The sequence below is a fragment of the Clupea harengus genome, chromosome 21 (genome assembly GCF_900700415.2).
Source record: "Clupea harengus chromosome 21, Ch_v2.0.2, whole genome shotgun sequence".
NCBI classification, from domain to species: Eukaryota; Metazoa; Chordata; class Actinopteri; order Clupeiformes; family Clupeidae; genus Clupea; species Clupea harengus.
In genome coordinates, this window is record NC_045172.1 from 4,477,240 (window position 1) to 4,489,851 (window position 12,612).

Here is a 12,612-nt window from a genome sequence, read left to right on the forward strand (position 1 = left end):
CACTTTAAAGTCGCTATTCTTAATAAAGTTCTATAAAGAGTTTTCTCTCAGGATACAGCCTCCTGAGAGAAAAAAAGTCGCGATCGCTTTGAAGAGGCTTCCATTAGACATTAGCTCCGGCAAGTTGTCCTGCAGTTGTGTAAGTGTGTAATTTGTTTATGTAGTTGGAAAAATTATCCCACTTGTGCCACTGTATATTGTAAGAAAAATAATATAAAATGATGTCAAGAGACCTTGGATACCTACTTCCTTGTAAAGTCTGATGCGTTTTAATTAATGATGCTCTCGGAAACAGGTGAGAAAGTTGTGTTCAAGGAGGAACACAGAGAGAGAGAGAGAGAGAGAGAGAGAGAGAGAGAGAGCGTTGATTTTAGTGATGTAACAGGAAGCCACTGTGGTGGATCTCTTACAAGCTACATCGGCTCCAGACCAGCACGCCTGCCATAGACAGTAGTGGATTGCCCACTTACAGACGTCGTATTGGAATCAAGGTGAGGAAGCAATATTGTTTTATCCTCAAATGTAACTTCTTAAAATGTTTAATGGTGTATTCTGTCGCTGCCATTCAGAAAACATGTGCGAGTTATCGACTTAGTATTCTGCTGGTCAAAATATTGGGTAGATCCCAAAATATAACGAATAGGATGTGAGACACTTTCAGCTATGAGCTTAGAGATCGCCAGCATTTGTACTTTCAGTTCCAGAACAAAATCCCCACACATTTGGGATAATATCAAAGTATTATTGCTTTTGAATGGAGCTTTCCACTAAGAAATGATAACCTAGTTTCAGGAAAGTTCCACTATAGGACAGGTAGGTTGATCTACTAAAATAGTTATATGCTTGTTTGGAAGCTGATTTTTTACATTTGATCATATTACTGTACTGACAGTCATCACAATTTGTCTTTCCCATCGGAGTTTAGCTACACTTTAACTAGGCTACTCTTTGCTTCTTTTATACAATGAATAGTCAACGTAATTAAGACTATTTTAACCTGTACATCTATGTACGCTACCTGTGTGTTTCTCTGTATAGTTTTAAAATTCAATGTTAAATCTGAAGCTGGCGAATGATCTAGGTAGGAGCACCCTGCTGTTCCTCAGCTGACCGTGACCATGACCATGCTTACCAAGACATCTGTGTCTCTGCCTCTAAACATATGAAATTCGCTGTTGATTTCTTGGTTTTGCTTAGAGGTTCGTGTTTGTTTAAAGGAAAGTTTGTTAAGGGTACAGCCAAGTTTTTGAGAAATAATTATTGTCCTTGATGCAAAAAACACGGCTTCCAGAAGTGATGGCCATTAAAAATGTAACGCAAAGCACTCTAACGCCCTGCGTGGAGGGAAAGTGTGAGAAAGAGAAAAATTAACTTTGATTTTTTTTTTGAGAAGTGTTAATGTCATTTGTTCCCTATTGCGTGACACCTCTTAATGGACGCTGGAATCACCACTGTTGAAAGCTCGGCAGCGCTGGAGCAGACCAATTATGCAATGTTTCCACAAAACCATAAACAACCTTTATGGTTCCCCATAGTGAAAGGGATTGGCATGACTCCGCTTAATGCTTAGCATAAAAAAACGGTCCGGCTGACTCTGTTTGAGACCGGGGGAAACAGCTCCACGTCCCCGCCACTGTCTTTTCTCAGACTCGCTTGACCCGCTTCGCGCCGTCCCCGCTGGATCTCTGTCAGGGCTCCACGCTTGGCTTCATGTGTTTGATAGCAGGTCTCCCGCCTGGCGCAGCTTCGCGTTGGAGGTTCACAAACAGATCTGATGCAGTCATTTTAAATCTGAACCAGCCCTCACTGCTGGGATGGGATTTTCTTGAGCGGTGTCCTCATGCACTTAAGTAAACTACAACACAGTTCCTTAAGAAAAACTGGGCTAACGTGGCTGAATAAAAACAATAGTCCTTGTGGTGGTATCCTGTTGTACAGTTGTATAATATAGTTAATGTACTGAATGAAAGGTTGGTTGTTAATTGCACTGGGCATTATGTTGTTGGAGTGGTTTGAAGATTCAACTACTGTCAATACATTATTCTCACACATGCATAAGAAATTCTCACATTTGAAGAAGAACCACAGATCAAAGACTGATGAAGCATGTTGAGTGCTGGTTGAATATGGTTGATTAGTGTGCTGACAGTCTTTAGGTGCTCCTCACCTTTAAGACAAATCTGTGTGTCAGAGAAAGTGTGCCCAACAGTGGGAGTGGAAAAAAGAGACACAGAATGGTCTGACATCCCTGGGTGTTTCCTAAGTGGACATGAGTTAAACAAACTTTCAGGGGCTGACACCAGCTTCCTGATTTACTGGGCTATGCATGGCTCCAGTGAGGGCAGGAGAGAGAAAGTGTGTGTGTGTGTGTGTGTGTGTGTGTGTGTGTGTGTGTGTGTGTGTGTGTGTGTGTGTGTGTGTGTGTGTGTGTGTGTGTGTGTGTGTGAGTGTGTGTGTGTGTGTGTGTGTGTGTGTGTGTGTGTGTGTGTGAGTGTGTGTGTGTGTGAGAGAGAGAGAGAGAGAGAGAGAAAGAGAATGTGTGTTGGAGTGTATGTATGTGCGTATGTGTAACTGTGTTTGTGTATGTGACATTGCTCCATCTCTATCCTCTTGTCTAAGACTCCACAGGAAGGCCAAGGAGTTATCAGGTTTCGCCCCTCTGTTGTTCCACGTAGGGCAGAGTACTTTTTCCCAGCACTCCCCCCAGCAGACACTGCTCTTGCCCTGCTTCTATGCCTGTGTCTCAATGAGAACATCCGACCCTCTCACACGGAGGTCTTAATCTGCTCCACAGGCGGGTTTGATGTCCCATGCCATAGAAGGGAATGGAGGTCATGTACCATAGAACTAAAGGCAGAGTCCTCGATTCTGGTGAAAGGTTGTTGATGTTTAAGCCTGAAGGGTCAATCAAATGAAATGCTTTGATTGGCTGGAATAGAGTGTGGCTCGGTCCCACATAGTTGTTCTCATTTACAGGGCCAGGACTGTGCACGAACACCAACATTTGTATGGAGTAAACACAGCCGGAAGGACGGACAGCTAGACGAATTTGAGGAGAATTTCACTAAATTTGACGAAAAGTCAAGTGGATTATAATCAAGGACTATGCCTTTAATGCTCCTCCTGTTCATTTGCATATCGGAAAGCCATTGAGCGTGTTTACATAAGAGCTGCATTCCAGAGGTGGCCTCCCATCTGTGGATTAAATCTTCCCTCCCTCTCTGAGTTTTGTATGTTACGTTCTGGCATACGTGGATGTTGGGGACCTAAGGGGCCACTCTTATGCTCTTGGGGCCACATGACTGGCCCCATCCTGACACGTCAGTGGTGTCTCCTCCTCTCTCGTCTCCCTCGTCTTCATTCCATTCCATTCAATCCAGTTGTATTCATGTATATAGCACCATTGGCATTGACATAGTCTCAAGGAGCTTTACAGTCATGTAGTAATACCCCTAAGGCTTTTATTCAAAGGGATTTACTGTATAGTACACATCTATTCCCATCAGTAAATGTGCTTTCTGGGTGTTGATCCCACGACCTTGGTGCTGATAGCAGTTAACCCTGGTGTTGTTGTCTAGCATGAGCATACGCTCACGTTTACGCCATTAATCCCATCCTGTACAAATGCCAATTAGTTTTAATGTGCGCCCAAAATAGCCTCCGCAATTGAGTCAATGAAATCTGTGGCCATGGCCTAATGCATGGATAGGCCATATTAGAAGATGCATTAAGATTATGAAGAGAGCTGGCTGGAAATTCAGGTAGTAATTGCAAATCCCCCCCAACAGTGAGTGGACTATCTGTGTGTCAGAAGGATCTTTTGCTGGGCTGCCAAGAGAGCCTTAAGGATATGATTTATAAAGCTTTAGGGTTTGTGCTTACACAGGTATTCTGCCTGCCTGCTGTGAGAATTATTCCCTCTTCATTTAACTAAAGATCTGTCTGTGCTTCGTTTTAAAGGTGATTTTATTATTAAAGCCATCATTAGACTCCTATGCAGGTCTGATAGGAGGCATAGGTTATTTTAGCCTTCAGGTATTATTATGGACATTGCGTTCTTCACAAGGTTGCTAATCTTTACACTCGTGACACTTGTCAGTGACAGCACTTAGCCGGGGAATGGTGATTGATGGAGAAGTTCCTGAAATGCACTTTTTAAGGTCACAGGTTGAGAGACAGTATATGTGGTAATAACATCTTCTTAACCTGCTTACTGCCAGTATATATTTGTGTTGGAGTATTGTCATGGTCTAGGAGAACATTGTTTCATCTCAGTGGATGAGCACAGAGCATTGTGGAAAGTTGTTGGAAGGCATTTTCTGACATAATCACATTTTGAAAACCTCTTACCGCTTCTGGTGAGGGATTCTCCTTGTCTATAGCCTAGATTTCCACACCACAATCTAAACCGCCAAACAGACCCTCGGGAAGCTCTCACTTAACTGAGATGCTCCAAAAAATTATGCAGTTTGGATGTGTGCCCTGATGTCAGGTCCTTCTGTGTATGAGTTACACTCATTGAAAGTGCACCAAAACCACATCCCCCACAGGGACTTATTAGGACAGCGGATCTACTCGAGTGACGACTAGACCAGGTCTGCCCAGAATTCCATTCTTTGGTGTGGATATTTCTGGCATTCCTGATATGCAAATATGCTCTTTAAAGGGCCTAGACAAAAAAACATTTTTGGGTAACATCCTCTGTTTGCTCATTGTCTGTCGTCTCGACTTCTTGGAAGCCTGTTCAGTTTCAGCTGTAGGAGACAATACCCAGTGGAAACTGCTTGCATATGGCTGCAGTCATGTGGTTTGCGAGGAGAGAGACAGGAAATGTTTCAAGGCCTGAAACAAAGGAATCACATAGTGGCTCGTCCTCCGCCGCTGGCCATGCCAAAAGCTCTTGATTTAAAAGGGAAGCGACAGCAAGGCCACACAGATGTCACAGACACTTAGGCCCAACTTGGAGTCGCACGCGTGTGTTTCCCCGCAGAAAATATTTTCACGGGCGGCACCCAAAAGAAATATACATGTGTGTATACTCAAACTCTAGTATAGGGCAGAAGAGTAGGAAGTATAGGGCCCTTATAGAATTGTTTTCTTGCACAACAATCTAAACCCAGACAAGTATTTGAGGAAACTGATTACTTGAAATCATTTAATTTACTAACTCAATCATTTTAAACATGAATAATTATTTGTTTTAGGTACAAGCAGGTCAAGTATTTATTGTTTAGGTAGGCAATAAAGACAAACATATCTAGCATTTCTTACAGCTTACCTTTGCTCAGTAAAACTACCTTCTATGTGTACAAAGTAGCAGAGAACAGTGTATTGAACAACTGATATCTGCAGGGAAGACAGAAACACAACCGTTTGACCTCTTTAGGTGGCTAATCAATGCTTCTAGACTAGTTAATCAGTGTCACATTGAGCGCACAGGAACTCATGCAAGCAGTCAAATAGCTCCCTTAATTTTTGCCAATTCACCCCTCCATAACTGTTACCCTGACCATGCTCTTAAAATGACCTAAAGACCTTATCAGGGTAAAAAGCTGTTCTGCCATACATGCACACAACTTGATTTACCATACTTACAGAGAATAAAAACATTGGAACAAGGAAGCAGCATTGTCGGTCAGATACTGTGATGTCTTTGCTTGGACATTAGGCATAGGTGTAGGTAGACTACACTATCGCCTACACTTAAATATTATTTATGAATGTCTTATTTTTTTCAGCACTTTGAAAACTGTTTGTCTTCGTAGCCAGGCCCTGAAGGTCTGCCACCTGGTGTTACCTTATATGATCACGCTATTTCAAAATAAGAATCGACAGTGGTGACGGTGTTACAAGGATGTTGTCTTGAGGTGGGCATTTGGATATGTAGGGTATAGCAACCAAACTCCACATTTGCAGATAATGTCTGCTTCGTAACATGCTCACGCTTGAAACTCATATATTCTAATTTGAAAACAGTTAGGGGGTTCCGGGAGCATCATCCCCAAAGAAATAACAATGTTATAGCGTTATAACAAAGTTTTCCAGTATTTTGGAGACGAAAAGGACCACAGAAATGCATGGTTTAGCTTACTGCTGCTAGATTGGTCATTTTGAATATACTGTATATCTCTTCCATATGCCTGCCCATGGTGCTGGGACTGGAACCAGGAGCTTATCAACCTAACTCTACTCTTAAATATAAAGGCTTTAATGGCTCTTTTATGTATATGCGGAAAAAAAGTACATTCTGCTTTAAAATAACTTTATTGTAATGTGAGCAGTGATGCCATTTGAACAAACTGTGTTAAATCAGCACAGCGTTTCTTTTTCAGTTTAAAAAATGCACTCACGTCCGTGAGAATAGACATGTTGATAAACAGTAATACACTGAGCAAGATCTCATATTTGTTTGTATTTGGCAATGCTGCCATCTCACAACTACAAGGTGATTATACTGGAAAGGCTCTGCTTCTTTGATATGAAAAGCATCTTTGTAAAGGATCATAGGAATCTATTTCAACTGCTCAAAAATATTGGCACTCAAAAACAACTGAATTACTTTTAAAACTATTTCTTTTTTGAGTTAGATTACAGTTAATATAAGTTTTTAACCTATTAATAAATGTTCTTCAACTTAAGATATTAGTGTTAAGATTGACTGGTAGGTTTGAATAAGGTTGGTGTTGGCATGGGATGGGTTTATCCTAAGGGGGCACTGGCCTATTGGTGTCATACCAATACACACAGATTTTAAGATATCAATATTAAGATGGTCTGTTAAGATTTACATCGAAATATGATCTGGCTCTTGCAGTGTGATGACAGACATATTCTTGAAGGAGCCTTTGTGGTTCAGAAGGAGATTGAGCCCTAGAGGAACACCTGAGCAGTGTGAAACTCACGCTAATGATTTCACCTCAAGCAATGGGGCTGTAGTTAGAACTATGTAAATTGGGTTGTAGTCCATCTGGTGGATCTTAGCTCTAAAAAGCTATGGAGCAAATCATAGTAATTGAGTACTTTGTGTTTTTGGATGGGCCCTGCGTCATGTGCTTTGTAGCATGCTCATCATTATGTGGGCATTGAAAATAACAGTTCTTGGGCAGGAGAAAGCATGTTAAATCATCAGCAGGCAGCGACTAGGGCCCGTTTCCCGCTCAGCTCCTCAACGCAGTCAAGTTCACCACACTGACAGCTCCAAATGTCTAATTACTAGAGCCATGGGCGCTGGGTAACGACCAGCGGATTTCTTATTTATTTCTGTCACGAGCACACTGCAGAACCCCGCCCTCTTCACTTGTCAGACTTCATCCGTCGGCGCCTGCACATAGTGACAGTAAGCACCGTCCGTGGGTAATAAGCTGGAGTGATGTCACAAAGTGCGTGAAGGTGTGTGTCAGGTTGCCGTGGCGATGGAATCAGAAACAGCTGTTGCGACAGGAGACCTCGGGAAAAGGGAAAGTAAGGAACATGGAGTGATGTGTTTGTGTTTGTGCCTTGTGGACATTTTTGTAACCTCATACTCTAAGACATCCCCCCCCCCACCCAAACCCACCCACCCACCTCCTCACCACAATACCCATAATAAGAATTTTTTTTTGGGGGGGGTTGACTAAACCAACAAACCCAAATCAGAAAGAATAAAATATCACCAAATCAGCCAAACAAATCAAACCCTTCAAACATCCGAGGCCCTTTCGCAAACCTGGCTGGTTCCTGGTGACTCCCCCTGTGAGGAAGTCTCAGAACATCTGAAGCCCTCTCAGATCGGAGTGATTGGAGTAAAAACTAAACAAACAGACCTCTTGCCTCTCAGTTCTGGTGTTGTGCCGACTTGTCCGGGCTCTCTTGCAGTCTCCGCGTCTGTCCGTCCCCTGACAGATTGGGTTATCATGACATGCGTTGTTGGCCGCCCTCCACGGCCGCTGGCCCGCGGTGCTCTGTTGCTTACCACGTTGCTGGTGGGAACACCAGGCCACAGGGTCATATGTCCCCAACTGTTTGTATCAGGACATGAAGAGTTTCCTCGCTCTGGTCCAGTGCGATCAACAAACACTGAAGCGATCACATAACCTGGGCAATGGGGAGGCTCGGGGCGAGTGCTTGCTTATTAAAACAACAGTCTTGCGTGGAGGAATGTGTGCGGGTATTCAGCACAGCTTGAGCAGAAGATGTGTAGAAAAAAAAGGCCATTGAGTCCAGTGACCTGCAAATGAGATGAAAGCACACTCGGTGGGAGGAATTTATCACTTCACTCTTGAACCCTGGCATAAACATGTTATAAACATGTTATAGCAGATGTCATGCACATCATTACAGCTGATGTCCAATGATTTGACGATGTCAATGTCAGTGCCATTAACGGTAATGTCATGGCAGATTTGAAATTTTATATGCCATAACAGCTTAATGTCACATGTCATTAAGCTGTCATAGTATCATGCAGTCATGACTGTTACATCACTGGACACTGATTGGTATAACTATTTATGACAATGCCGTGACATGGTTATGTTAGTCTTATAAAGCAGGGTCGAAGTAATGCGTTACAAAATTGACTGGGTGTTTCCTGTCTGCTAAAGAGAAACACTCTTTTCCTTCTTATTTTGTCTATGGGGTGGTACTCCCCGGGTAGCAGTTCTTCTCACCATCTCTCACACAGGTCCCGAAGTACACCCCAAAAAATAAAATGTAAAAGCCTTCTACAAGTTGTTTCTTCCAACTCTGTTGAGTAGCTCTATCATGTCATAATTTAGCTGTCCCTGTACAATACTGGCTATGTTATTGCACCTTACTTGATTCTACATAATTGAACTTAAGGCACTCAACTGAGTCAATGTCAATATATTGTGTGTATTATGCAGATAGTTATCGACCATTTCTTACTTTAGGGATGAGGGAGTGTTGATTTATGAAGACAGTGGTGTAAACGTCTGAAACATTTAGCTTCATTCTTCAGGTTTCCTCTTGCTTCTCAGGTCTGACTGTGTTTTAGCCCAGCGCTTGCATAACAGCCAAACCAAGATGGATTGCTGTTGGATGGTCCTACTTCCTTTACTGTCTATGGCCCCCAAGGTACAATTATGTGCACATTTATTTTAATTAAATGTCTTTGGCAGTGTCTGCGATGTCATGTTAGTACAATCTGTGCAGAGCCTTTTTTATTTAGCTAAAACAGTGGTGATGGCTATGTTCAAGGATTGTTTATTTGTCTTTTTCTCCAGTCTGGGTCACAGAACCTTCCTGTAGACTTCAGTTTGTTATGTAACACTTTATTTCCTTAGACTAGGAGTTTATATATGTTTATGACTGCATTGCATGGCTGTGTAAATAGTATGGCATTTGCTATCTATGGAAACAGAAGTAGTTGTTGCCGTACTGATGATTAGGTAAGTAATAATACTAATGACTGACAAAGCTTGGTTCCTGACTACAGGTGTTTGTTGTGGCCAACGAAGAGGAGAATAAGACAGACATAGGCACAGAAAGAAATCAGATTGTCACTGCTCAGTTCAAGTGCTTTCAGAAAATCACCAAGGACACGCTTCTCAACAGGAGAGGTAGGAATCTGTAATCCATGCATTTATTACTTTATAACTTTATGATTAGACTACTGCTATGCTCTCCTTTCCAGATGTAGGAAAAACTCAGTAAAGAGCCTCCAACTAATACAGAATGCTGCTGCTCGCACTCTCTCACCTCTACTTGCCTCTCTGCACTGGCTCCCTGTCAAAAATAGAATTGATTTCAAAGTACTCCTTCTAACACACAAAGCTCTCAATGGCCTTGTTCCAAACTACCTCAATGAATGAATTGTCCCCTACTGCCCTATTGTCCCCACCTAGACCCCTTTGTTCCCAGAGTGCAGATCATCTTGTAATTCCTAGAGTATCAAAAAGCACAATAGGAGTCTTCTGCCATTTAGCCCCCCTCCTGTCGAATAATCTTCCTGTCTCCATTTGAGAAGCAAACACCCTAGTCTAGATTTAAAAACATTTTTCTTTAGTGCATCCTAAATATATACACATCACTGTTGAGCCTTCTGTGTACATGGATTTTGTCATGATTTACACATTCTCATACACCCTCTCTGCTACACTGTGGGGGAGAAGGTTGTGTGGGTATGAATGAGATGAGCCCAAACTGGCCTTTTGAAGATGTCTCACGACACACGACACAGGCTTGCTCCCCTCCCCTCACTCACCTGTTTTGCTCGTCTTTCCTTTCTCATCGGGGAGGTCGGTGTAGTGATTAAAGCCCTATATTTACCAGTGGCATTGACACAAATCAAGCAGTCAAGTCAAGGAGCAGTTGGAATGCAGTCTGTCTTAACCCAAACCTGGGAACTTCATCTAACCCCTAAGTCCCCAATAAATAGCATAAGAATTTTAACATCTTGCCCTGTGCAGATTGCAAGACCAACGACATTTACAAAAAGGTTGATGATTAGATTTTGAATGTTTAACCCAGCCACCCCTCAATCCTCCTCCCTATCCCACCTAAACCCCTCTCTCCACCCCTCTCTCCTCCACTACTCAACAGGATACTAATACCTTCACAGGCAGAGTTAATTTTGATGAATGATGTTCGGGCTGGGACTAATGCTGGCTGGTGTCTCTATCTATTAGTATCTTCTTTTTTTTCTCCAAATGAAAGAGTAATTTGTTTTAGCCACAGACGACAGGGAGGTACTAACTTTAACACCCAAGGTCCTCATTTGTATCATCAGTCTGGGGATAGAGAGACACCTTACCTTTGTCTGAACTAATCAGCATCAGTGCAGATTTCTTACAGAATAAGTTTCAACTGAATCTTTTGAAAGAAATACAAGACGGATAGTGTTATTCCTTCACATCCAGAGCCCAGATTCAGGTCAGACCCGGGCCAGCTGTGCTTCAGAGTGCATCAGCCCTATTCTGGCGTTGGATTTTCATGCTTTTTTTTTTCTCTGTAATGTTCTCCAGAGTCAGGGGACTCCATGTGTACGAGCACGTGGGACGGATGGCTCTGCTGGGACAGCGTGGAGGCAGGGCTGACCTCGGAGCAACACTGTCCAGACTACTACGGGGACTTTGACCCGCTAGGTTAGTCACCCCCACACACATACATAGATAGTGGTGACTGTAGCTCAACTGGTAGAACAAGATGCTAACAATACCAGGGTCATGGTTTTGATGCCCAGGGAGCACTCATATTGATAAAATATGTATCTGTACAATATTGCTAGTTGCTTTGAAGAAATGTGTCTACTAAATGGGCACATTGTAATTGCCATGTAAATGTAGCAAGGGTCTTGATGCAGGTTGATGCAAGGTGCTGTGACAGGTAAGAGAAGCCTTGGGATGTCCTGAAAAAAGACCCATCTAAAGCATACAGTCAACCTGACTAATCACCATTTAACAGTTAAGAGATGTGGAGCTGCTAGTCACTGTGGATGTATACATAAACCATGATACTCTGTACATTACCTTAATGCCATCTTCATCTCAAAACTCTAAAAATGTCAGTCAGTCCGTTTTCATCTTAACAGGTAACCAAACTCCACCTCAAGGTTGTGCAGATGCCGTGTGTTTTAATGAGTTCTCATAAATGGCCGTAGTCGGTTGAAGCATACTTTCCCTGTTGGAGAGTTTAACCATGTCTGCCTTGTGTTTGTTTCGCCTTCAAACATAGAGGTGGCAACTAAGATCTGCACAGATAAGGGGGAGTGGTTCCAGCATCCCTCAAGTAACAGAACTTGGACCAACTTCACCCGCTGTCATGCCCACACCCACGCCACGCGGAAAGTAAGCATCACAGTAAAAGATAAGAGATTTCACAGGGTGTTTTTTTTCTTATAAGTGGAGCAGAGTGGATATATAGAAGACATGCAGGTCAGGGGGGGCTCCAGGGGCAGGATTGATAATGCTTGTAATAGATCACTTACATCACTCCATCATTTCCACCATTGACTATTGGAAACGCACACAGTAACACCACTATGGATGGATGGTCTCATAACCATGGATGAAGGGAAACGCCCCGTGCAAAGACTGAAAAACAATGCATTGCTCTAGGAAGTGGTTCAAATCCGTAGCATTGGGATTCATATTTGTGTTCTATTTTGTACATTAGTACATTATTTGTTTTCCACATTTACTCAATTATAATGATTTATCATGGACTAGTACCTAAGCTATAACAGCTGTTAAGATTTAATCATTGTGTTGTCATACAGCACCAGCTTGATAAACAGGGAATAAACTGATCTTTTCTATATGTTGTCTATTGAAGCTAATGGCTCCTCTATGTTCTTTTTTTCCAGTCATTACTAAATCAGTACTACTTGGTCCTCATTGGCCATGGGCTGTCACTGATATCCTTGTTTATAGCTCTGGGAATATTTTTCCACTTCAAGTAAGTCTCTCAGGCAAACCTAATGAATATCACATGGCCATATTTCCACAAGTTTATCAACATATACCGTGACATGCACAGTTATATGGAACCGTGCACTATAGTGTTGAAAGCTTTTGTTCAGCTACAGTGATCTTATTCAGCACATATCATAAAACGATCAATCATTTTTTTTTGTCCTTTTCCATTTTCTAATAGGAGCTTAAGTTGCCAAAG

General features: G+C 42.4%; 1 protein-coding gene across 1 annotated transcript in view; it reads left to right on the forward strand.

Annotated features, from left to right (window-relative positions):
• Positions 1 to 407: 407 nt before the first annotated feature.
• The window catches only part of calcrlb (calcitonin receptor-like b), a 20,709-nt gene continuing 8,504 nt past the window's right edge, over positions 408 to 12,612 (forward strand). The window contains exons 1-7 of the mRNA XM_031558652.2: positions 408 to 491; positions 8,979 to 9,075; positions 9,437 to 9,560; positions 10,965 to 11,084; positions 11,674 to 11,786; positions 12,305 to 12,396; positions 12,595 to 12,612. The exon at positions 12,595 to 12,612 is cut by the window's right edge and continues 109 nt beyond it. Coding sequence (XP_031414512.1) covers positions 9,025 to 9,075; positions 9,437 to 9,560; positions 10,965 to 11,084; positions 11,674 to 11,786; positions 12,305 to 12,396; positions 12,595 to 12,612 — 518 coding nt within the window. The 5' untranslated portion in view covers positions 408 to 491; positions 8,979 to 9,024. The remainder of the gene's footprint in view (positions 492 to 8,978; positions 9,076 to 9,436; positions 9,561 to 10,964; positions 11,085 to 11,673; positions 11,787 to 12,304; positions 12,397 to 12,594) is intronic.